Here is a 26248-nt window from a genome sequence, read left to right as displayed (position 1 = left end):
TCCCCACGTGGGTATGTTATTTTTTCCCAAATTATTGACCAATATAAAGTGGTGAAAATGGCTTGCTTTCTCTGATGATGCGATGTTGAAGATTCAACAAACAAGCTGTTGTTTGGGTTTCCTGAAAAGTGTTTTTCCCCCCCTGTCCAACACCAGCAATATGTGCCCTGATAGTGACTGGCGACCAGTCCAGGGTGTAGCCGGCCCTTCAGGCAAAGTCGGCCGGGATAGGCTCCAGCCGGCTTACCCGTGTCCCTAACGAGGACAAAACCGTGTAGAAAAGGGGATGGATGATTCATCTCTTCCGGAAGAAAAACTCCTCCGCCATCGATCGTCTCTCAGCTGCCAGCCAGACCGCAATGAGGGAGCGGCGAAGGCTGTGCACACGCACGCGCACGAACGCACGCGCACACCGCCCAACAGGTATCATTAGCCCACTACTCACATCTGATGCTCCACATCCAACATGGCCGTCTGGGCTCAGGCCTTCTCCAGGAGAAGCGTTGCTAGGCAACTCCCTCCCTGTTCCACTGCGCCGTCGGTGGAAGATGGCTTCTCCCTATGGACTCGCTCGCGATGTGTGTGTGTGTGTGAGAGTAAGTGAGAGCAAAAAAAACAATCTGATCAAAGGAAGACGGGCGCACACGAGCACATTGTGGCCAGATCTTGGTGCCATGTTTTTATCGCTTGCTTTGTCAAATCTTTGCTCTCTCCTCACATTTGGACTCACGTAGGACTCACGTGATTGGTTCTCTGCAGTCCTCCACATCTTCCTCTACCTCATTTTCTTCCTCCTCTTACTCCCCTTCCTCATTTCACTCCCGTTCTTCTCCACATCCTCTTCTTTGTCCCTCAACCTCCACCTCTTATTCTCCTCTTCCTACACTTCTCCTCCTTTTCCCCTCATCCTCCTCTCCTCCCCCTCTTCTACCTTAACCTCCTATTCTTCCTCCTCTTGCTCTCGTGTAGTTATTAGCGGTACCTCAGAGGTTTTGTGTTGTGTTGAGTGTACCGATCAATAATTAGTCAAGCGGTGCATTTAATGGAGTACAAGCAGAGAAATTCTCTGTATTAGTGCTGCTCGTCGCACCCTGGGGCTGGTTGAGTGACGGGAAGACATATTGGTGGAGGAAGACAGGTCGCCAAGGCAAAGTGCGCCTCGTCCCTCCTTTCCTCCGTCCGTCCCCCAGTTTGGACCTTGAAGTACGAAGTTCTAAGATGCAGAGAAACTTACATTTAGATTGACTTAGGGCTGAGCGATATGGCCTTTAAATAAAGTGTCCTATTGTATTTTTGTAACAAAAATCTGAAATTCTCCTGATACCAAACAAGCTATGAAAATGTATTTTGATGAACAGTTAGGCGTACTACACTACTATATTTGAATGTTGATCAAGGGGAAGCAAACTTTTTAAAAGAGGTACTTGGTCTAAGAAGTTTGAGAACCACTGTTTTAGCTCATCCATCCACATCCATTCGTCATCATCACATTTTAATTTGTCACCTTTGAACCTGGCGTGTGTGTCACTGATTGGGCGAGACGCTCTGTGTGTGTGTTTGCAGGCGACATCACTCAGAAGGGTTATGAGAAGAAGAGGTCCAAGCTGATCAGAGCGTTTGTTCCACATGCTGGAGGTAATTTAGCCACCTCTGAACTCCCTCCTCACACAGCCAGTAAAGTTCAAATTAAAAAAAAAAAAAAGGTAAAAGTAGCCCCAATTGATTCGCAATCCCGACGAAATACGACTGCGCTTCATTAGCCGTTTTACCCGCCGCCGTTAGCTGACGTAGACAAACGCTCCCTGGAGCTCAGCTTGGGCCTGCTCTCCTGTACGTGCGCGCCCACGTGCACCGCAGGTTCTGCTACTGATGCAAACAGCCAGTCACCTTTTATTTGACTGATCACTTATTTCCTTTGAAATTTTATTGATTACTTATTTCATTTGATGTTTTACTGATCACTTATTTCTTTTGAGATTTTATTTATCACCTATTTCATTTGATCAATGCAGAAAAATGAAATTTTTCTGATAAATCATCTTCATCTTTTCCTTTTCTTGCGCTGTGCTCTCCTGCTGTTGTCAAACTTCGTGTGTGTGCACGTGTGTGTTTGCATGCGTGCTGCTCTCTGCAGGAATGGAAGGTCCAATGTCTCACCGGGTCCCGCTGGGCCCGCCCTCTGCCGCCCGCTTCCACCGCCGGCGAACATCGGGCACGAGAGACGAGCGATACCGTTCAGGTAAAGAAACTCACCTATCCATAAACATACTGCCTCTACATGAACACCTCTAAATCTGTGTCTATGATAACCAGATGCTGAAAAGGCGTAGAAGTGCTCGTGCTTGGAAATGTATTGACATCACACGAATGACTGACACGTCTCCTTTTCGCAGACGTCCACACGGAGGCGGTCCAAGCTGTGCTGGCACGCCACGTGGAGCGGAAGGTGGCGGTGCCCATGCCGTCCAAACGGCGCTCCCTGGTGGTGCAGACCTCCATGGACGCGTACACGCCGCCAGGTGAGCGCACGCCGCACGTGACCACGGCGGAGATGCAGCGACACGTGACTGACCCTCACTAGGCTTGTCGCCCCTGTGCTCAGACTCCTCGTCGGGCTCGGAGGAGGAGGCGGGCCCCTGCGACGACATGTCGGGCATGGAACACTGGATGGGCCGCCCGTCCCAGCTGGGCCCTGCCCATTTGGGCTCCACCTCCTCCTCCTCCTCGTCCACGCAAAGCGGCGGCAGCGGCAACGCCGGGCGGCTCGCCGACTCGCTGGCGCACGCGCACATCTCGCACCTGGCGCACCTGGCGCACACGCACATGGGACCGGCGCATCTGCAACAGAGCCACCTGGTGCCCTCACACCACGGTAAGACATAAACACAGGTTTCTAACCTTTTTGAGCCACACCAAAATGTTCAGCCAAACCACATCATTTCGTCGAACAAAACTCTGCTAGTTTAATGCTAACATATAATGTGAAACACCATAGAAAGGCTTAAGAAAATTAGCATAGATTTTAGTGTAATTATAAACCTTCAAACGACTGCTACTTTACCACACTGAGCAACAACACATACAAACATGCATGCAAAAACACTCACAGTCAAATATTCTCTATGTTCTGTGGGAACAATGACAATTATTATTTGTAGTAAAACAAGTGTAATTGGATAGTTCAAACCATATGACTCATATGTTTGCATGTTGGTGTTGGCACCACAGGCATCGGCCACCTGTCTCTGAAGAGGAAAGGAGCACTGAGCGTCGCTGAGAATGGAGGATCTTTGCGGCGGTCCTGTGAGTTCGGCTCCGACATGCTGTGGCCGCCACCGCTGGAGTCTGACGGTACACTATCACCGTGCCCTAAATTAAATCGCACGCCTACGGAAAGCACAGACACAAAAAAAGTCCTGACATATAAACTCAAATAAAGTGTCTGGTGACTCACAAGTGTCTCTTCCTCCCTCCTCCCCTCCAGAAAACCACTCGGGCCCGCCGGATGTGACAGGCTACTCGTCAGACTCGCCTCACTCCCACACAGAGCGCCATCCCATGTCCAATATGGGCACCATCGCCCGCAACACGCAGAAGTATGGCAACGCAGAGCGGATGGAGACCGGCGACGGTAAGAGGAGGCTAAAATTAGAAACGCTTAATCAGGGGGAGCATGTGCGTGCCAATTGCACCGCGACCATGAAGAACTGGACAAGTGTCACATTCGGAACGTTTGGACCTCGCCGTCTGTTCACTTCATGGAAGAACTGTTAAGAATAAACTGTCTGCACAACTGAACAACAGAAATAAACACAATAAAAACACCCACTGTTAATCTAAACTACAGACACAGGATAGACAATTAAATATGGTCTAAATATGCTATGATTGTGAGGCTTCAAAGTAGAGGTTTGGCTTCAACCTTTTTTTGTTGTAGTTGACTTATTCAAGTTATTTGATTAATTGTTGCATTCCTACTTGTACACACATTAGAGTTGCAAAATTTTCAAGTCAATTTACATGAATTCCAACAAAAATTCACGGAATCGTACAACCCTAACACATGCACACTGAACTTGTTTGGTGCCTTGCTCAAGGGCCCCATGACAATATGCTCTCTGCACTAACCCTCCAAATCCCCGGCCTCCGTATTAAGTCCTTAATTATGTGCACGTCCTGGCAGGGACGTGCACATAATTAAGGTCAGCGGTGTGACGGGGTAACTCTCATCGCATCTTTGTTTTTGCTTGGCAGGCGTTCCAGTCAGCAGTCGCGTGTCGGCCAAGATCCAGCAGCTTGTCAACACGCTCAAGCAACCTCGCCGGCCGCCGCTACGAGAGTTCTTTGTTGATGACTTTGACGAACTTCTGGAAGGTTAGAAGTCGTCCTCTCGCAGTAGAATTCCTGAATTCCAAATAGGTGACAAAGACTATAGTGACAAAAATGATAATAGCTTTGATTTATATAGCATTTAAGGGACCTAAGAACACTTAATAATAATAATAAATAATAATAATTCAAACTAGTCGCCTATATTTGAGTTTGTGTGTGTGTGTGTTCAGAATCAGATTTTAGTAGAACTTTAGTAAGAATTGGTTAAAATATCTGCCATAGCATGTAAAGTAAGCCCCCGCATATTCACAGCATTCACGAATTTACATATTTTCATTTTTTTTATTTGGAACCTATCCTGAATTATTTGACTCATCTACAGGTATTTGCTGTTTTTGTTCTCAGGCCAAAGCAATAAAAGTATTGATTTGGCATAATCTTGGTGCCAAGGAGCTATGTTGAAGTGAGTTGAGGAACTGAATTTAGGTACAAGTAGTGCTTTGCCACCCTCATGTGGCATCTTGGTGCCAAGCAACTATGTTGAAGTGAGTCGTGGAGCTTCTTTTAGACAAAAGTATTGGTTTGCTGCCAACTTGTGGCATCTATGGAAGCCCCCTCTCGTCTACATAGTTCCTTAGCTCCATAACGGCGCCAAAGCAATATTTTTGTATTAGACATGGCTTTGGCTTGAGCGCAAAACAGCAAATGGGTGAGTTTTTCAGCGATTAACGGAGGCTAGGTTGCCCCCCCAAAAAATCTGATTTTTCTTATACAAAATATGTGCCTCGGTGCCATAAAGTTGAGAAACACTGCTTGAGGATAAAAAAAAAAAAGAGTGGCCTGCAATAGTGCCAATCTGTCTATTGGCGTCCAGTCCAACAGCCTGACCCCAATCAGCCTCGTCCCGAGGGTGCGGAGATGATGCCGGTGCGAGGGGACGCCCTGGGGGTGGTCACCAACTGGCCCCCATCGCTGGAGGCCGCCCTCCAACGCTGGGGCACCATCTCCCCGAAAGCCCCCTGCCTCACCAGCCTGGACACGGCGGGAAAGCCCCTCTACGTTCTCACCTACGGTAGGCAGACGGGCACGTGGATTAGCCCTGCTGCGCTAGCGTGGCTGCCGAAACCCTCACGATGTGCGTGTGCGCGTTTGCAGGGAAGCTGTGGTCGCGCAGCATCAAGCTGGCCTACAACATCCTCCACAAGCTGGGCAGCAAGCAGGAGCCCATGGTGCGGCCCGGGGACAGGGTAAGTGCCACGCTTCATTTCCCTGGTCACACAGTGATGCTACAAATAGCATTTAGAGGTCTTATTATGTAACTTTTGCCATCCTCTCACCTGTAGGTGGCGCTGGTGTTCCCCAACAACGACCCTGTGGCCTTCGTGGTGGCGTTCTACGGGTGCCTGCTGGCCGAGGTGGTCCCGGTTCCCATTGAGGTGCCCCTCAGCCGCAAGGTAAACCTTTTGGATAATAACACTCAGCCAATGTTTCCCAACCTGTATTGCGCCAAGGCACTCATTTTACATTATAAAAATCTCGCAGCTCACCACCAAGCAAAAATGTCCCAAATGATTTATTTTTTTGGGGCGTACCCCTGGTGGCTGTGTACCACACTTTGAGAATCACTCCTCTAAGCAACGGACCATTGGTAATAAAGCCCCTTTGAAAGCCCCTCCCAATGTGGGCCTGCGTTTCCGTGGTTACATAGCGCCGACAGCCTCTTCCCGTCTGTGTGAAGTCACACGTGTGCCACAGATGGACAAACAGCCCGCGTTGACCCAGCTTTTAATCAGCAAGATGGACTCTCCGGAGCGGGAAGTTGTTCTTTTCTGGTACAGAGAACACACCTGTCACTCAAAAAGTGTCAGGCAGCCAATGAGCACGTTGAGTACAAAGTAGGGCTGGGCGATTAATGGGCTTTATTGATTAATTCTAGTTTATTGCTAGGGGGAAAAAATGTTTCAAAGCATGTTTAGTATCAGAAGAAATAAAGCCTATGTCAGAAGGGATAAAAAAAACAAAAAGCAAAACATCTTTTGTTATTGTCATTAGCTTTTTCTATAAGCGAAGGGGGAAAAAAATCGAATAAAATCAAAAGCATGGATTTTGGTGAAAAAAAAATAGAGAGACTTTATTTGAAGGCTGTAGCCCTATTTAAAAGAGAAGAAATCACATCCTCAGCACAATTGTGAAGTTCCGCTAAAGCCCTTCGGTCGTGACACATTGATGGTGCCGTCTAATTCACGGCCGACCGTTATTTTTCGTGTGTCCTCTCATAGGATGCGGGCAGTCAGCAGATTGGATTCCTGTTGGGAAGCTGCGGCGTCACCGTGGCGTTGACCAGTGACGCCTGCCATAAGGGGCTCCCCAAGAGCGCCACGGGGGAGATTCCGCAGTTCAAAGGTAAGCCAGGGAGGAAGGCTAGAAGTTTGGGGGCAGGGTTTAAATTATTTTACCATGGTGTAGATTGGAAGAGAAATGGAGTCGGGGTTATTTTAAAAGAAGAGTTGGCTAAGAACGTCTTGGAGGTGAAAAGAGTATCAGATCGAGTGATGAGGCTGAAACTTGAAATTGACGGTGTTGTGTATAATGTGATTAGTGGCTATGCCCCACAGGTTGGATGTGACCTAGAGGTGAAAGAGAAATTCTGGAAGGAGCTAGACGAAGTCGTTCTGAGCGTCCCAGAGAGAGAGAGAGTCGTGATTGGTGCAGATTGTAATGGACATGTTGGTGAAGGTAATAGGAGTGATGAAGAAGTGATGGGTAAGTACGGCATCCAGGAAAGGAACTTGGAGGGACAGATGGTGGTAGACTTTGCAAAAAGGATGCAAATGGATGGAGTGAACACCTTTTTCCAGAAGAGGCACGAACATAGTGTGACCTACAAGAGCGGAGGTAGAAGCACGCAGGTGGATTACATCTTGTGAAGAAGATGTAATCTGAAGGAAGTTACCGACTGTAAGGTAGTGGTAGGGGAGAGTGTGGTTAGACAGCATAGGATGGTGGTGTGTAAGATGACTCAGATGGTGGGGAGGAAGATTAGGAAGACAAAGGCAGAGCAGAGAACCATGTGGTGGAAGCTGAGACAGGACGAGTGTTGTGCAGCTTTTCGGGAAGAAGTGAGACAGGCTCTCGGTGGACAGGAGGAGCTTCCAGAAGACTGGACCATTGCAGCCAAGGTGATCAGAGAGGCAGGCAGGAGAGTACTTGGTGTATCTTCTGGCAGGAAAGGAGAGAAGGAGACTTGGTGGTGGAACCTCACAGTACAGGAAATAATACAAGGAAAAAGGTTAGCTCAGAAGAAGTGGGACACTGAGAGGACCGAGGAGAGGCGAAAGGAATACATTGAGATGTGACACAGGGCAAAGGTACAGGTGGCAAAGGCCAAACAAGAGGCATATGATGACATGTATGCCAGGTTTGACACGAAAGAAGGAGAAAAGGATTGATACAGGTTGGCCAGAGGGATAGAGATGGGAAGGATGTGCAGCAGGTTAGGGTGATTAAGGATAGAGATGGAAATATGTTGACTGGTGCCTGTAGTGTGCTAGATAGATGGAAAGAATACTTCGAGGAGTTGATAATGAGAGAGAAGGGGGGGGAAGGGAGGGGGGGGGAGGGAGAGTAGAAGAGGCAAGTGTGGTGGACCAGGAAGTGGCAATGATTAGTAAGGGGGAGGTTAGAAAGGCATTAAAGAGGATGAAAAATGGAAAGGCAGTTGGTCCTGATGACATTCCTGTGGAGGTATGGAAGCATCTAGGAGAGGTGTCTGTGGAGTTTTTGACCAGCTTGTTCGATAGAATTCTAGCACGTGAGAAGATGCCTGAGGAATGGAGGAAAAGTGTGCTGGTGCCCATTTTTAAGAACAAGGGTGATGTGCAGAGCTGTGGGAACTATAGAGGAATAAAGTTGATGAGCCTTACAATGAAGTTATGGGAAAGAGTAGTGGAGGCTAGACTCAGGACAGGAGTATTTGCGAGCAACAGTATGGTTTCATGCCTAGAAAGAGTACCACAGATGTGTTATTTGCCTTGAGGATGTTGATGGAAAAGTATGGAGAAGGTCAGAAGGACCTACATTGTGTCTTTGTAGATCTAGAGAAAGCCTATGACAGAGTACCCAGAGAGGAACTGTGGTACTGCACGCGGAAGTCTGGAGTGGCAGAGAAGTATGTTAGAATAATACAGGACATGTATGAGGGCAGCAGAACAGCGGGGAGGTGTGCTGCAAGTGTGACAGAGGAATTTAAGGTGGAGGTGGGACTGCATCAGGGATCAACTCTGAGCACCTTCCTGTTTGCAGTGGTGATGGATAGGCTGACAGATGAGGTTAGACTGGAATCCCCGTGGACCATGATGCTGGCATTGTGATCTGCAGTGAAAGCAGGGATCAGGTGGAGGAACAGTTAGAAAGATGGAGGCATGCACTGGAAAGCAGAGGAATGGAGATTAGCTGAAGTAAAACAGAATATATGTGCATGAATGAGAGGGGTGGTGGGGAAAGAGTGAGGCTACAGGGAGAAGAGGTTGCTCGGGTGACTTGGGGTCAACCGTCCAGAGCAATGGTGAGTGTGGTCAGGATGTGAAAAAAATGGGTCCGAGCAGTTTGGAACGGGTGGAGGGAGGTGTCAGGTGTGTTATGTGACAGAAGAGTCTCTGCTTGGATGAAGGGCAAAGTTTATAAAACAGTGGGGAGGCCAGCCATGATATACGGATTAGAGACAGTGGCACTGAAGAGACAACAGGAAGCAGAACTGGAGGTGGCGGAAATGAAGATGTTGAGGTTCGCTCTTGGAGTGACCAGGTTGTATCAAATTAGAAATGAGCTCATCAGAGGGACAGCCGAGGTTCGATGTTTTGGAGACAAAGTTAGAGAGAGCAGACTTCGATGGTTTGGACACGTCCAGAGGAGAAATAGTGAGTATATTGGTAGAAGGATGATAAGGATGGAGCTCCCAGGCAAGAGAGCTAGAGGAAGACCAAAGAGAAGGTTGATGGATGTCGTGAGGGAAGACATGAGGGCAGTTGGTTTTCGAGAGGAGGATAGGAGATAGGCTTACATGGGAAAGGATGACGTGCTGTGGTTACCCCGAAAGGAAAAGAAGAAAGGTAAGCCACGGAGGATAAAGGGGTACCCATCTCCTAAATTATGTTTATTATATATCATAATGGAATCTGTACTTCTATTCAAGTACAGCGTGTGCAAGTACTTTTGCCACCTCTGGCGACATGCTAAATGCTACACACTTTCTTTGTGTGCGCAGGTTGGCCCAAACTGCTGTGGTTTGTCACCGAGTCCAAGCACCTGTCCAAGCCGCCCAGAGACTGGTTCCCTCACATCAAGGACGCAAACAACGACACGGCTTACATCGAGGTGAGTCACAGAAAATAGTATGAATGTTTAATATCATCATTATCGTGACCGAGGCACTTTGCCTCTTATCTGGAGAAGTGAGTCTCCTTCCTTTTGTTTCTCAAAGTGATGTTACACAATAGTCTCCCGTTTCTTGATCGTGAGAGACTCAGAACAGGTGCTAAGTAAAACTTAGGGGATTCGACTACAAAAAATATGTTTGTATATGGTCTCTCTATATCACAGCTTTTCACATATGTAAAGTGTTCCAACTCTGTGTGTGGTCGCTAATGTTTTGTTATGTTGTGATGAATTTTCAGTATAAAACGTGCAAAGACGGCAGCGTGCTAGGCGTCACGGTGACCAGGATCGCACTGCTCACACACTGCCAGGCCCTCACTCAGTCCTGCTGCTACACTGAGGGTAAGACACATGCGCACATACACATACGCTACTCACAAAAAGTGTGCACATGCGCACCTGATGGCTGCACAGCGACCTTCTGAGCACATTTCTCCTCCCACAGCCGAGACCATCGTCAACGTTCTGGACTTCAAGAAGGACGTGGGCCTGTGGCACGGCATCCTGACGGTAATGGCGATAATTATAATACATTTTGTTTAATGCCATCAAACAGTAAAATCTATGAAAACAAATTGAAAACGCAAAAAACATCAATGCAAAATCTAGACAATAATTCCGAATTAAATTTGCGCACCTTCAGTGTAGTACCACATAGTGCCAAAACATGCCAGACAGCACTGAGTTCTACTGGAAGAGATGCAACATCATTAAATACATAATGTTTAATTTTCTTTTTGGTTTATGTGTCAGTTTTACGTGTAAATTGGATTGTGGCTCGAACACGTCTGCCAACACAGCGCGAATGTGTTTTGTGTGTGCGTGTTTGCAGAGCGTGATGAACATGATGCACGTGATCAGCGTGCCCTACTCGCTGATGAAGGTCAACCCGCTATCGTGGATCCAGAAAGTGTGCCAGTACAAAGGTAAGGTTTGGAACATACGCTCACATTTCACTCACCGACCACTGTCAAATAGATGAAATCCAATGTCAATCCAATATGTGTGTGTGTGTGTGTGTGTGTGTGTGTGTGTGTGTGTGTGTGTGCGTGCGTGTGTGTGTGCGTGCGTGTGCGCCCCCGCAGCCAAGGTGTCCTGTGTGAAGTCCAGAGACATGCATTGGGCTCTGGTGGCCCACAAGGACCAAAAAGATATCAACCTGAGCTCCCTGCGCATGCTGCTAGTGGCCGACGGATCCAACCCTTGTAAGACCATTTCTTAAAAACTGAAGCCCCCTGGTAATGGGACTTGTTAATAGTGTCTCACTGGACAGGAATAGAGTCGTTTGATTACGATTCCAATTGGTTGTAAAAAGGAGACATGGAGGTCCATGAATAGATTTAAAGTTCTGCTCAGACTGTCACTTTTTGTGTTAAACCATTATAATAAAGAGGCATAATTTATTCCTCTTCATCTTAATTCCAGTCAATTCCCAGCCTAATTGATCTCATGATTGAGTCTTTGTGCGTGTGATGATGAAAGTTTCACTCCAGCTCTTCTTCTTGCGTTTGTGTTCCTTCTATCATGGTCTGCTTACAAGTTGGCTTTGTTAGAATGTTGAGGTTTACCACAGTGAATAATCTCCATGCTCAGAGAAATGGTGTCATTTGACTCCTTCGCAGAGAAATATGCTACGAAATACACTACGCACAAAAAGTAAGGGGTATGCGGCTTTCAAGTGAAATTTCAGGATGAAGCTAAAATGCACTGTAACCTTCACAGCCTGCTCTAAACTTTGGAATCCACATGTCCCACTGTTCAATGTTTGAGTACTTTTTGCACAACTTGCTGTTCTCTAACAAGGAACTGAATGGCAAAACTCACAACTGATGTTATTTTTGTTTGTTTTTCCAAGGAGGTCCACTTGTATGCCTTTCTGTGACTCTTCGAGTCTTTTTGTATCTCTGTTGCATTCAGCTTCTTGTTACAGAACCGCAAATTGTGCAAAAAGTACTGAAACATTGAACAGTTAACATTTTGAAAATCTCCTGTAAAGCTTATAGTGCATATTCCTGAAATTTCATGAATTAATTAAGCCTTGATGTTTGTCCGTTGAACACAAGCACATTTCTCTTCATGCTGTCAGGGTCCATCTCGTCGTGCGACGCCTTCCTCAACGTCTTTCAGACCAAAGGACTGCGAGCGGAGGTCATCTGTCCCTGCGCCAGCTCGCCTGAGGCTCTGACGGTCGCCATCAGGAGGTGCATACACATGTACAGTACATACACAAAAGACTGCAAATGTGTGAGTTCCTTGCTACAATGTTGGACTGGGCGATTAAAAAAAAAAAAAAAAACACGGAACAAAGCAGAGCTAGTTAAAAAAAACTGCTTACAATATGAACGATATTAAATTCTGATGCTCTGGCCTTCTTCCTTACTGATGTGTGTGTGTGTGTGTTTGTGTGTGTTTCCAGACCAGTGGAGGACAGCAGTCCTCCAGGCCGCGGCGTGCTGTCCATGCAGGGTCTCAGCTACGGCGTGGTCCGCGTGGACACGGAGGAGCGTCTGTCCGTCCTCACCGTGCAGGACGTCGGCACGGTGACGCCAGGAGGTGCGTTTGTTGGTTTCTTTCGTGTTTTCCGTTGCGTCCGGACAACGGGAGACAGATCTGAGTCCTGTGGAAAACTTTGCCCACCGTCCTGCTGGAAGTTGCGTTGTGACTCGGGTGCGTCCCGGTCTTCCGCCAGGCCTGGTGTGCGTGGTGAAGCCCGAAGGCGTCCCTCAGCTCTGTCAGACGGACGAGATTGGCGAGCTGTGCGTATGCGCCATCGCTACAGGCACGTCGTACTACGGCCTCACCGGTATGACGAAAAACACATTCGAGGTGAGCACAACTGTTCTACTCTTCACTTTTAGCCACTTAACTCTGCTGTTATGTTGCGGGGTGCGCCACAGGAAGCCGCGGGTCATGCTCATCTACAGGTTGCTCACATATCTGTAGGTGTACCCGGTGAGCGGCAGCGGCGGGCTGGTGAGTGAGTACGCCTTCGTGCGCACCGGCCTGCTGGGCTTCATCGGGCCTGGAGGTCTGGTCTTCATCACGGGCAAGATGGATGGCCTCATCATGGTCAGCGGGCGCAGGCACAACGCCGACGACGTCGTGGCCACGGCCCTGGCGGTGGAGCCCATGAAGTTTGTCTACAGGGGAAGGTGAGGAGTGCTGAGCTAGTTGTGGGAAGTAAGCAAGTACAAATACTGTACTTAAGTTAATTATACTTTACTTTAGTCTTTATTTTCTGGCAACTTTTGACTTTTCTTTAAGCGAAGGTGAACATTTTCATTTTAAGGCCATATTGCCGAACCATTTAGAAGTCACATTGAGGAAGACTCTTGACAAGCAGCCAGATGCTGATGAATGACAATAAATCTGAAAAAGCTAAAAAAAAAATCTAGAAGCACTGAGGAAGGACATTTAATGAGCTAAATTTATCTCTTGCTGATGAGCTCTTAGGTGGACCTGAAGTACAAACTTAAATCATGGTGTGAAGATAAATTGTGTTGATGTAGTTGTGCTGCTGCCGTCGCAGGATAGCCGTGTTCTCTGTGACCGTCCTGAGGGACGAGAGGATCGTGGTGGTGGCCGAGCAGCGGCCGGACTCCACGGAGGAGGACAGCTTCCAGTGGATGAGCCGCGTCCTGCAGGTAGAAGGCCGCACACTGCCTTTTTTTTTTGTTTGTTTTTTTTCACACAATTTAGGTATAACTTTTATCTAACTTATGTGCAATACATTTCAATTGAATCATTATTTAAGTACAATTTTAATTTTCCTTTTGTTTTAGCACATTGTTGATGTTCAAACTGTGCATAATCGAACGGCGGCATACAATAATATTAAATTATTACCTTTTACCATATTTATTCACACTCACATGAATTTCTATAGACGATTTTTAGCCTTCGCTCAAGCTACAGTACATCTGCAAATAAAATTCATATTATTGCTATTGTTATAATTCCCCATTCTCATAATGGTCCGTATATATGTTGTCCCTCCCTCTCTGCTCCCCTTCCAGGCCATCGACAGCATCCACGGGGTGGGCGTGTTCTGCTTGGCTCTGGTTCCGGCCAACACTCTGCCCAAGACTCCGCTGGGTGGCATCCACTTGTCCGAGATCAAGCAGCTGTACCTGGAAGGGGGGCTGCACCCCTGCAACGTCCTCATGTGCCCCCACACCTGCGTCACCAACCTGCCCAAACCTCGGCAGAAGCAACCAGGTGGGCACCACGCCCACATTGCTGCTGTGTGATTGTGCACGCACTGGTGCTGTTGTGTGTGTGTGAGTGTGTGTGTGTGTGTGTGTCTTTGTCTGTATGATTCAGTAATTGTGTGTATGTGTTGCAGAGATCGGCCCCGCCTCTGTGATGGTGGGCAATCTTGTGTCCGGCAAGCGGATCGCTCAGGCCAGCGGCAGAGATCTGGGACAGACGGATGACAACGACCAGGTGAGAGCAATAATGTCAATCTTTTTTTTTTTTTTTAAATGTCCATTCCACTGACCATTTGTCTCCTATGTAGTTTCTCTTTCTGTCGGAGGTTTTGCAATGGCGAGCTCAGACCACCCCGGACCACGTTCTTTACACGCTGCTCAGCTCTCGGGTAAGGACCCCACTCCAGGGTGTACCCTGAAGACTATTGCGATTGTTATACTCCCGAGAACTGCCTAAAATTTGTTGACGGGTCATTGTAGTGAAACCCAAATATCCAATCCAAATTTATTTATAGAGTACAATTGAAAACAGCATGGTTGAATATTGTGAGCCTAGTAACATAATTGCCTCAATCTTTTTAAATCACTCTTACAATATCAATAAAATATAGCAAGGTCCTTGTTAAAATTATTAATTTTTTCTTGTTTCAACTATGCTACAAGGCTAACGATAAGCGAGGAAATACTGTAGAGCAATTGCTACCGAGCCCTGCCTCGAATAGCGAAAAACCAAGAGAAGAAATTTACACCCCCCTACAAATGCTCATAATTGTCTTTCAGTCAAGATGTGTCACTTCAACATAGTTCTTTGGCACTAAAACAGGACTTTTGACACCATCTTGTGGCATCTGGGGGCATTTCGGAGAGTTTCAACAGCTAACTATACAGGAAGTCCTCGAGTTACGACGCACTCGACCTACGACGTTTCGACGCCTGTGCCTCGTCCGCCATTTTGTCCCAGCACCATAGTGTTTCTGCTTAGCTCGTGCATAGTGCTTGTCTGTGTTTGTGCGGCGGGAGTATCTTTGCCTTTTTCGCCCTCCTTTTTTCACACTCTCAGCAGTGATGGTAAGTACAGCATCTTAGTTTTTTATTTTAATGTATTTTAGTTTCTTTATACGAAGTGTAAACCTTTCCTGCTACGGTCACCTGACCGTGGTTGGGAGACGCAGGGGTTAACTCCCTTCTCTCGTTGCACAGCTGAGCTGGGTGGCGGCAACAATAAAGGCACGAAGCACCGATATGCTGCTTTAATGGCTTTATTAACTCCTCTGCACATTCAACGTCAATCGCTACTCTTCCCCGGTTGCCGTCACTACACATGCTACTGTACACACTCGCACCTTCCTCTTTCGCAGTCCCGTCTCACTCACACATCCACGCCCACACACACTGAGCTTGCTGTCACAATCACGTGGGACAATACCCATAACAGAAGTATTTCGACGTAAATTCCGACTTTAACGGTGAAATCTGACTTACACGGAAATTCGGGTTACATCGCCAGCGCAGGAACGGAACTCGTTCGTAAATCGAGGACTTCCTGTATAATCAAAAATACATGAAAAGTTGAATTTGCGAAGTAGCGAATAGCAAATATGTGAGGGAAAATTTTGAACAATAACTGAACACAATATACACTAAACATTGTATATCTAAACACCAACATGTTCATCCAAACCATATGACAACAAAAGTCTGCTATTTTAATCCTAACATATAATGCAAAACGCCGTAGATGGGCTAACAGAAATTAGCATAGATGTTATGTAAATTGTAAACCTTCAAACGTCACTTAAAAGCCTTCGATAGATGCACCATGATATAGTGGGGTTCACTGTACGGTTTTGAAACCTGCACTTCCCTCTACCACCGTCAGGGGGCAGTCTCCAGCTCCCTCACCTGCCTGCAGCTCCACAAGCGGGCGGAGCGAGTGGCCGCCCTGCTGATGGAGAGAGCCGGTCTGCAGGAAGGAGACCACGTGGCTCTGGTCTACCCACCAGGTAGGAGTCAGTCCATTGACTAGATTTTGTTTCTGAAGCAAACTCTGACCCCGCACCCCGCGTGCGCCACGCAGGTATCGACCTGATCGCCGCCTTCTACGGTTCCCTGTATGCCGGCTGCGTCCCCATCACGGTGCGACCGCCTCACCCGCAGAACATCTCCACCACCCTGCCCACCGTCAAGATGATTGTGGAGGTCCGACTCAATAGACTTTTTCACCGTGACGTCAGAAGTACTTCCGGGTTGCAATTGTAAACAAACCCTCCTATGTCATTTGACCAACGCAGAGCGATTGACAAAACAGGAAAATGGCTTGTATGATTCTTTTAAAAAAGAAATTTGAAGGACATGAAGAAAAAAAACTCAACCTTTTTCAGAATATCCGGCCGTGCGATCTCAAACACCATTTACAGTTCAGGTCAGTGGTAGTCACTCACGTTGTGCCACCCAGAAGTACGCTGGCGCCTATTGTTTAACAAACATTATAGAAAAAGATTATTTCCTGCCGTGGAGCGGTTCTGACCCGTGTCGTCTCCTTGTGCAGGTCAGCCACTCGGCCTGTGTGATGACCACGGCCGTCATCTGCAAGCTGCTCCGCTCCAAAGAGGCCACGGCCACGGTGGACATCAGGAACTGGCCGCCCGTCCTCGACACCGGTATCACACGCACACACACACCAGACTTTATTAGAGTACTGAAGTTTTTCAGGTATCTGTACTTTACATGACCATCTCTTTTTCTGACAACTTTTTATAATTACTCCCTAAATTTGAAAACAGATATCTGTACTTTCTACACTTTGGTTTGTTAAAATACGCTTGTTAAATTTTTTTTAACTTCCGCCTCCTCCTCCAACACAATGTAAAAAGACACTCAAAGACGGTTTACACAAAACAGGTCAGCACACTGTCCTCACTGTGCGTGTGTGTTTGCGTGTTTGTGCCGCAGATGACCTGCCAAAGAAGAAGCCTCCAGCATTGTACAAACCCACCAACCCCGACGGTTTGGCGTATTTGGACTTCAGCGTGTCGACCACCGGCATGCTGGCCGGTGTTCAGGTCAGCTCAGGCCCGACAGTCCCCTCCCCTGCAACCCCTTCAGGGGTCTCCATTGTCCACTTCGTGCAGACTTCAAACAGTCCCGGTTGGCTTCAGGTCCCATCATCTGTGCCTCCCTCTTCCCCCCGCTCAGATGTCCCATAATGCCGTGGGAGCGTTCTGTCGGTCGGTGAAGCTGCAGTGCGAGTTGTACCCTTCCAGAGAGGTGGCCATCTGCCTCGACCCGTACTGCGGCCTTGGCTTCGTCCTCTGGTGTCTCTGCAGGTTGGGCCTTTTTTTGGGGGGGGGGGTCTCTTTTGGTATGATGTCACAGCGTCAGTTTTCCGCCACTTCCTGAAATGACTTTCTTCAAAATGGCGGCAAAGCAATAATTTGATCTTTATAAAGCTTGTCAAATCACTTCAACATAGTGTCTTGGCACTAGGTTGTCATAAGATGGCAGAAAATAAATAATTGTGTCGAGATATAGCTCCTCAACTCACTTCGACGTCGTTCCTTGACACCAAGGTGCTACAAGATGGCAGCAAAGCAAGAGTTTTATTTAATGTAGCTCCTTAACTCACTTCAACATATTTACTTGGCACCAAGGGCAGCATAGCACTTCTTATGTGTAAATGCATTTCATTAGTTTTATTGATTCTATTAAATAGTTGCTTAAGTTATTTATTGTGAATAAAAATAATTAGTAAAATAAACATACTGTATCTACATATATACATATACACTACAGTACATTTGAAATATATTTATTGTATTAAATAATTGGTTAATTATAATGACTAAAAATAGAACATGAGAATAAATCCGAGCTTCTTTTTCTTACTGTTTTTTTTTTTAAACCTAATCTACAAATGACATGGCCCATCTGTCAGTTTAAAACTCAAAAGTGTCCCCTGAGGACACATCCCTGAACGAGAGAGTTGTGACCTCCATGTAGAAAATGTTGCTCTAAAATTGCAGGTGTGGTTTTCTTTTAAACTGCCTGCTAATGAAATCTAAACTTGGCCTGCCGACAGACATAAATCAGCCTCCAAATCCCCAGCGCTAATAGACGGTCTTGTCCCCTAATGAGGACGATACGCCAATTATTATAAAATATGACCGTGAGACAACCACATCTTATCGCCTCTCCGCTTATAGAACTGATGAATGTTCCTCTATACTGCATGGAACCACTCCATTTCTCTCTGTGTGTGTGTGTGTGGGTGTGTGTGTGTGTGTGTGTGTGTGTGCGTGCGTGTGTGTGTGCGTGTGTGTGCAGCGTCTACTCGGGCCACCAGTCCATCCTGATCCCGCCGGTGGAGTTGGAGTCCAACCCGGCGCTGTGGCTGCTGGCCGTCAGCCAGCTGAGGGTGCGAGACACCTTCTGCTCCTACAGCGTCATGGAGCTCTGCACCAAAGGTCTCGGCCTGCAGACCGAAACCCTCAAGGTGTGTTCTGGTGACGCGTTCCCGGCGCACATGAAAGGTCAAGTGACACTCACATGTCGTGGTTTTGCGTTGTGCAGGCCCGCGGTCTGGACCTGTCCCGGGTTCGGGCCTGCGTGGTGGTGGCCGAGGAGAGGCCCAGGATGTCCCTCACGCTCTCCTTCTCCAAACTCTTCAAAGATCTCGGCCTGCACCCGCGTTCGGTCAGCACGGCGTTCGGCTGCAGGGTCAACCTGGCCATCTGCTTGCAGGTACACACGTGATGCAGTGTTGTGCGTGTGTGTGTGTGCGTCTGTTTGTATTTTGACTGTTTGTAAAGTGAACGGAGATAAAGACTTGGCGCAAATGGCAAAAACCTGCGAATAGTGCTACCCCGCCTATTCGCAATTGGCCATTCACAAATTTGCCTATTTTTGAACCGATCATCCATTATTTGACGTAAGATTTTTGTGCCCAGTCTAGTATTAAAAACTGTTACTATGGCGCCATCTGATGGCATCATGTTCCCAGGAACTATGTTGAAGTGAGGGAACAACAGTCTTTTTCTACCATTTTATATCATAAATGTATAGTAATTATATTGTAATGGTGTGCAGGGCACGTCAGGACCGGACCCCACCACAGTCTACGTAGACATGAGGGCGCTCCGCCATGACAGGTCAGACCATTCCTGAGTCCAAGTGTCTCCTTACAAGTCCACAGAAGCGTGTTAGACTCCACATGCCTGCGCGTGTGTCCGTGTGTGTGTGTTTCAGGGTGCGATTGGTGGAGAGAGGATCTCCTCACAGTCTGCCTCTGATGGAGTCTGGAAAGGTGAGCACACACATGCACAAACACACTTTTTGCTGTTCAATCTCTCGGTTTAGTCAGGAAATGATGAGAGTCAAATGAGGACATTTTGAATATTTGAGGTTTTTAGTGAGAAATCAATGACATCCATTTTCCCAGCAAGACATAGAGTTAAATGTCAAAAGACTATTTGTGGTGTGGAGTGCATGTCCTCCCACATTCGAGTGACTCAAGTCAGTCCGTGATCAACAACCTCCCTGCCTGCTCGCCTGCAGATTTGTACTGGAGATACGTGTCTGTTCTGAAACTCAGCATGTGGCTCCAGAGTGAGCAGGAATGATCATTATAATGATTAGAAAAGAAGAAAAAAACATATCCAGGCTAAATATATATTTTTAAAATATATCTTTACTATTTCTTTACTGACTTAAAAACTTACTTATTTTAAATAAAAGGTGAAGAATATCCAAATGCCCTAAGCCATCATTTTCTTGTATGCAGCCCTCTGTGGAAAAAGCTCTAGAACGGTGGTTCCTCAACTTTGTACACAAAGTACTGCCTAAAAAAATACTTTGTCTCCAAGCACCCCCATCATGACCAAGAGTGAGATACAGTTGTGTAGCAGGCCAAGGTGTTCATCAAAAACAAGACATTTTTAAATTATATTCACTATTATTGTAATTCATTTTAATATAATGCACAGTTTGAACAATAACACTGCACTTAAATTTAGCACACAAAAAAATTAGCACAAAAAAGAATATACTTAAATAATGATTCAATTAAAATGTATTGTATTAAAAAGTACAGTGATTCTTTCGCATACCACGAATCAAAACAGCATCGAGGTGGCGGTAACCATGGCAACAACACATCGGTCCCTCTCTGTATTTCAGATCCTGCCTGGAGTTCGCATCATCATCGCCAACCCCGAGACCAAAGGCCCTCTGGGGGACTCGCACCTGGGAGAGGTCCTCTTTTAAGACCGGTTTTTAAGTGGATCATGTGATCTGATGATGGGGCCGACCTCTCTTTTGTTGTTCTTGTGTCAGATTTGGGTGCACAGCGCTCACAACGGCAGCGGCTACTACAGCGGTTATGGCGAGGAGGTCCTCCAGTCGGACCACTTCAACTCTCGGCTGAGCTTCGGAGACACGCAGACCGTGTGGGCCCGGACGGGCTACCTGGGATTCCTCCGCCGCACCGAGCTCACAGACGCCAACGGAGGTTCGCCTTCTTCTTCTCTGTGATTTTCTTTGTCAGGACTAGTAAAAAAATTGACTACGATATTGGATGGTCTGCTCTGTTGTTTGCATATCAAGAGTAATTTTTTTGCGTATTGTTTTGGTGTTGCATTAATATAATCTTTTTTGTCTCCTAAAGTTACTTATTTATGGGGGGGGGGGTTTCACCAGTGTTTCGAATTTAATCATTGGTTAATTGATTTATTGTAAATAATAAAATACAAATATTAGTAAAATGAAACATTTTACATGTACATTTAAAAGAATACAATGTATTCAATAATTAGTGAATTATAAGTAAATTAACTATAAATAATTTACAATATTTAAAAATTGTAAAATTGTTTTACTATTCAAATTAAAAATACATAAATTAAAAAGAAATTCACAAATATTGTGAAATTAGTGCTTAATTGTAACTAAATGTAAATTTAAATAATACAAAGTATTTAATTGTTAACTAAACAACACAACCCATTTAATGTTTTATTTATTTAATTTAAAAAAACTTATTAAATTATAATTAAACAATGAGATTATTTTACCATTAAAATTGATTTTACATATAAATATTTTATTAAATAAGTGGTTAATGAACTATAATACAATTATGTGTAACTAAGCAATTATAAAATGATAATTATTATTTCATTAATAAAAATAACCTAGTGACCCAGCACCTTTGCCTGTTTTAAAACTCAAATGTAGCCAGCCCCTGAGCACAATTTTTCCCAGGCCTGTTGTACATTTTGCCTCGGTAGAGTGGCACCTACATGGTACGTGTGTGTGTGTGTGTGTGTGTGTGTGTGTGTGTGTGTGTGTGTGTGTGCCTTTGCCACAGAGAGACACGACGCTCTGTTCGTGGTGGGCGCCTTGGAAGAGGCCATGGAGTTGCGGGGCATGAGGTACCACCCCATCGACATCGAGACGTCTGTCATCCGCGCACACAAGAGCATCATGGAGTGGTACGCTCACAAAAAGTCTATGTACTGAAATAATGTCGCTCTCGTCTCAGTTTGGCGCCAAACCACTATTTGTTTTTGTTTTTTGATGAAGCTCCTCAACTAGCTTCAACGTAGTTCCTCGGAAACAAGACGGCAGCAAAGCATGACCTTTGTCTAAATGGAGCTCCTCACCTCACTTTAACTTAGTTTCTTGGCAACAAGATGGCGGTAAAGGACTACTTTGGGCTAAATGAAGCTCCTCAAATAACTTCAAACTTATTCCTTATTACAAAAGATGCTGCAAAACGGCAGAAGAGCAAGAGCTTTGTCTAAATGAAACTCTTCAACTCTCTTCAACATAGTTTCTTGGCACCAAGATGCCACAAGATGGTGCCAACGCACTACTTTTGTCTAATTGAAGCTCCTTAGCTCCGACATAGTTCCTTGGCACCAAGATGGTGGCAAAGCATTACCTTTGTCTAAATGAAGCTCCTCAACTCACTTCAACATAGTTCCTTGGTAACAAGAATGCACCAAAGTACTTTTATTGCTTTGGCCTGAGTACAAAAACAGTAAATAGGTGATATTTCTTCCCCAGAAAATAACGGCCAATTGGTTCCAAAAAATAATCTGCAAATAAGGGAATTTGCGAATGCTGAGATGAGATGATTCTGATTATGCAGCACTTCACTGTCTATTGTTAAAAAAAACAAAAAACCTAAGAAATTACCTTTTAATAAGTCAAAGGGTGTGAAGGATGAACATTGATATAATCAGGGATTCACTGTATGAACATTTATGCGTTTGGAAACATTGCAGCTCAGCCTACCTAACGAATGTGCGCTTGTCCCTCAGCGCCGTGTTCCCGTGGACCAACCTGCTGGTGGTGGTGGTGGAGCTGGAGGGCTCGGAGCAGGAGGCGCTGGACCTGGTTCCCATGGTGACCAAGGCGGTGCTGGAGGAGCACTACCTGATCGTGGGCGTGGTGGTGGTGACCGACATCGGCGTCATCCCCATCAACTCGCGCGGCGAGAAGCAGCGCATGCACCTGCGCGACGGCTTCCTGCAGGACCAACTGGACCCCATTTATGTGGCCTACAACATGTAGCGTGCGTGCATGTGTGCATCGTGCACTCTGCGCTCGTCGCTTCCTCTTTCTTCCTCGTTAGCTGACGGACTGCTCCGCGGACGTCGTGTGAGTGACCTCCGCCGGGGAAGCCTCGTGGGAACGGAGGGAAAAGCAGTGAGGAGCTTCTTGTAAAAATATAAATATTGTACATTGACATAACGATCTATATGGAGAGGAACCTAAAAGACCAGGAGGTGTCTCGTAGCCCCTTTATGCAGCCCTCTCCCCGCCCCTGCAGACCCCCTGTGTGCGTGCGTGCGTGCGTGTGCGTGTGAGAAAGGGACATTTAGTGTCGCTTCAGTGGGAATTCCAAGTGATTTCAGCTGACATCAATAGGGTTGCAAAATTCTAGGAATTTGGGAAACTTTCCATGGGAATTAATGGGACTAAACAAGGAATTTGAAATTGAAAGTTGGCTCTTAATAGGGAACTTAAATATAGTTTGGGATCAAATTAAGAGGCCGCTGTAAAATAATCAATTTCTCTGATTTAGCTATTTATGGTGCAGTGCTCCCTTGAGATACGAGTGACCCAACTAACTTTTTTAGATACGAGCGATGTAGGCGATTAATATAACAAAACTCACAGGCATATATGCTTTATCCTCTGTGAAGAACGACTAGTCTTAGTGCATTTAACTGAGGAATGAAGTCAATGTATATCCGTATGTCTGTATTTTACTAACCCCAGGTGGCCAAGGTGCGCACACCAGAAGGAGCAGCACAATGTCAATTGAATTGAAGCAAAAAGTGTGACAAAACCTCTTTACATTCCATTATGTCATTACTGTATGTATTTGTAAAGTACAATAATACAGAGTGCTATTTATTCTCCGATAAAAACACATTGCAAAATGTTTTATTATTTTGTTCTCTTACTTTTTTTCTGTATATTTTAGCTGAATTGTAACTAAAACAACCACATTTCATGCAAGTACAGCCGTACCTTGACTTTGAAGTGCCCCAACTTGTGAATTGTTCAAGCTACGTGCAATTGCTTGTTTAATTTTATCATCTGAAATCTGAGTTGTGAGTGAAGTGAAAAATATGGAGCAGTTAAGGTGCTGTAATGCCCTCGCATGTGAGCAAGAGGAGCTATCTATTTTGCATGGGGGTCTGCTTATGACAAAACAAAATGTTTATATTTATGCTTGAATATACATTTCCAGTTAATTCCCATGGAAAGTTTCCAACTTGGATTATTTCCATAATTCCCCACCTTAAGTTCCCACGGAAATTGTTCACCCCTTTACAACCTGAGTCATCAGGTGTTCCTGTGGAGAGAAAAAAAGAGGACAAGCACTCAGAGTTGCAGGTGGAGGAGCTTGGACCGGAGGTGTGACGTCCATGCAAAACACGTCAACATGTTGACGCGTCACTCAAGGTCAGCAAGGAAGAAAAATGATGTAGATGGCGGCTCGAAGTTTCCATCCAGTTTTGTACGCTGTCTTAGAAAGTGTCGTTTACATCAGGGTTCTCAAACTGCGGCCCCTGGATCCCCCGGGGTACACAAGCCTTAGCTTTGGGGTCTGCAAAATACATAACAGCGAACCCCCACATATTTGGGGTTCAGTATTCGCGAATGAATTTGCAAACACATCTTTAGTTTTTTGGGGGGGAACCTATCTTCCGTTACTCGCTTTGGGGCATCCTGGTGCCAATAACCAATGTTGAAGTGAGTTCAAGAGCTTTATTTAGACAAAAGTAATGCTTTTCCGCCATCTAGTGCCATCTTGGTGCCAAGGAACTATGTTGACGTGAGTCGAGGAGTTTAATTCAGGCAAAAATACCGCTTTTCTGCCATCTTGGAGCCAATGAGTTATGTTGAAGTGAGTTGAGGAGCTTCATTTAGACAAAAGTAGTGCTTTGCCTCTATCTTGGTGCCAAGGAATGATGTTGAAGTGAGTTGAATGTCATTTAGGCAAAAGCACTGTTTTGTGCCATTTTTGTGCCAAGGACCTATGTGGAAGTGAGTTGAGGAGTTTAATTTAGGCAAAAGTACTGCTTTGTTGCCATTTTGTGGCATTTATAGGCAATTATAAACCTTTTTAAGGTTGGGCCTCAATCAGATTAATTTCTAAATGCGGTTAAATTCCTTTCTTTTAATCAGCTCAAGACTATTTAGGTTGAAACATTTGAAAAAGTATGTCCTATGGCATTGGTAGTTATGTTTAACTGGAAGATTATGAGAGGCGTCCTTGGAAAGATTTCTCCCCTCGAAGGGGTCCCTGGGCCCGGAAAGTTTGAGAACCCCTGCTTTACATGGAGAAGCTGTTACCGCTAGGCTAATACTGTAGCAATAGAAGACCCAAAGCTTTATGTGTGACAGACAAAGTGTAACATTTTATTTTAGACAGCAACAACTAGTTGGTCCTTTACAAGCCGGTGGGGAAAAAAATGCCACTTTACTTTTCCGAGCTAAAACAGTTTGCATGATTTTTTTTAAAAAGTGACTTTTCAAATGTCCAACTGCATCGCAGCAAAAGATGCACTTTTGTTCCTCATTATTCTCTGGCCGCATTCCATTGAATGACTTGTTGAAATGGTTTTTTTTTTCATGAAATTTTAACCTTTTTACTATGAATGTCAAAACATTGAAACAAATTTTTACCAGTTACACACGCCTCACCACTACTTGATCTAACTTGAAATCGTTTTGACTGAGATGAGCAAATTGTCCATCGTTGGGAACGATTGATCGTTTATCTCTACGCGTCCTGCGACTGAGTGACAACCAGCACAGCGTGACCGCGCCTCTCGCCCAAAGTCAGCTGGCATCGGCTCCAGCTCACCCGCAACCCCGGTGAGAAAAAAGCGCAAGAGAAACCGGACGGGTGGATGCATTTCGTTTGTCATTATGATTTGAAAAAGTGGCATTTAAAATGTCTGACTGTATTACAGCAAAAGATTTTATTCCTCATAATGTGGCCACATTTCTTTGAATTTATTGTTTTGAAATTTAACTTTTTTACTCAGAAATTAAACACATTTAGACTAACTTATCACTTCTTATACTCCTTACCACCACTTGATTTGACTTGAAATCACGTTGAGAAGAAACTTTAGGAAAGTCGTGTGCGTGCGTGTTTTGCTCCAAAACACTTTGCTGTCTCTTATGTGCACTAACTCAGATGTTTTATTCAAAATCTAGAACGGATGCAGATTAAAAATTAATATTTATTACAAATAAAAACTTGAATATTGTCAGTCCATCCCAAAGGTGGCGGTGGTGTTGGTGTTGGCTAGCGCGGCGCTGTTAGCGTAGTTAGCAGTACGCCGCAGACTGTGACGCAGATTATGTAGAATATTTTCAAAATGTGTCATTGTCTTTTATTTCAAAAGTGGAAACTGGGGGGGGGGAAAGTCTTTATGCATATCAGCTAGTTTAGCGATGCTAGCAGTTTAGCGGCCGTGCTAAGTTAGCCGCTGTGTGTGTTCAAGCGCGACAAAAGACGTCCCATCAGGTGTGCGTGTTGGTGTGTGTGCGTGTGTATTGTATGTAAATAGTGTTGATTTTGTACGGTACACGTGTGTGACTTGTTTTGTACACATGACTTCAAAAGATGAAATGACACTTTTCTAAGAGTCTTCTATTGGCTCACGTCACACTATACAAGTGCAATAAAGTGCTCTGATTGGCTAAAGAGACTCCGCCTCCAAGTCATACTTTTGGTCATG

The 26248-nt window shown here is 45.6% G+C and overlaps 1 protein-coding gene across 3 annotated transcripts in view; it reads left to right on the top strand.

Moving 5' to 3' along the window:
* Positions 1–26236, top strand: part of LOC133396404 (disco-interacting protein 2 homolog C-like) — a 30813-nt gene extending 4577 nt beyond the window's left edge. The window contains exons 3-39 of one of the 3 annotated variants that reach the window (XM_061666241.1): positions 1564–1635; positions 2135–2239; positions 2394–2519; positions 2582–2872; positions 3229–3351; positions 3485–3631; positions 4255–4374; positions 5207–5404; positions 5488–5579; positions 5676–5786; positions 6612–6735; positions 9596–9705; positions 10005–10107; positions 10211–10275; positions 10598–10691; positions 10851–10970; positions 11852–11966; positions 12182–12318; positions 12455–12591; positions 12709–12917; positions 13295–13409; positions 13782–13983; positions 14111–14211; positions 14285–14365; positions 15856–15979; positions 16054–16175; positions 16525–16636; positions 16929–17038; positions 17172–17302; positions 18300–18468; positions 18546–18716; positions 19062–19123; positions 19221–19278; positions 20151–20225; positions 20307–20481; positions 21340–21463; positions 22298–26236. In XM_061666241.1, the coding sequence (XP_061522225.1) occupies positions 1564–1635; positions 2135–2239; positions 2394–2519; positions 2582–2872; positions 3229–3351; positions 3485–3631; positions 4255–4374; positions 5207–5404; positions 5488–5579; positions 5676–5786; positions 6612–6735; positions 9596–9705; positions 10005–10107; positions 10211–10275; positions 10598–10691; positions 10851–10970; positions 11852–11966; positions 12182–12318; positions 12455–12591; positions 12709–12917; positions 13295–13409; positions 13782–13983; positions 14111–14211; positions 14285–14365; positions 15856–15979; positions 16054–16175; positions 16525–16636; positions 16929–17038; positions 17172–17302; positions 18300–18468; positions 18546–18716; positions 19062–19123; positions 19221–19278; positions 20151–20225; positions 20307–20481; positions 21340–21463; positions 22298–22550 (4784 nt within the window). In that variant the 3' untranslated portion in view covers positions 22551–26236. The remainder of the gene's footprint in view (positions 1–1563; positions 1636–2134; positions 2240–2393; positions 2520–2581; positions 2873–3228; positions 3352–3484; positions 3632–4254; positions 4375–5206; positions 5405–5487; positions 5580–5675; positions 5787–6611; positions 6736–9595; positions 9706–10004; positions 10108–10210; positions 10276–10597; positions 10692–10850; positions 10971–11851; positions 11967–12181; positions 12319–12454; positions 12592–12708; positions 12918–13294; positions 13410–13781; positions 13984–14110; positions 14212–14284; positions 14366–15855; positions 15980–16053; positions 16176–16524; positions 16637–16928; positions 17039–17171; positions 17303–18299; positions 18469–18545; positions 18717–19061; positions 19124–19220; positions 19279–20150; positions 20226–20306; positions 20482–21339; positions 21464–22297) is intronic. The other 2 variants (XM_061666242.1, XM_061666243.1) reach the window with 2 other exon arrangements.
* The last annotated feature ends 12 nt before the right edge of the window (positions 26237–26248 follow it).

The sequence above is a fragment of the Phycodurus eques genome, chromosome 21 (assembly GCF_024500275.1).
Source record: "Phycodurus eques isolate BA_2022a chromosome 21, UOR_Pequ_1.1, whole genome shotgun sequence".
Classification (NCBI taxonomy): domain Eukaryota; kingdom Metazoa; phylum Chordata; class Actinopteri; order Syngnathiformes; family Syngnathidae; genus Phycodurus; species Phycodurus eques.
The sequence above is the reverse complement of the archived record's forward strand: the minus strand, read 5'-3'. Positions and strand labels throughout refer to the sequence as shown.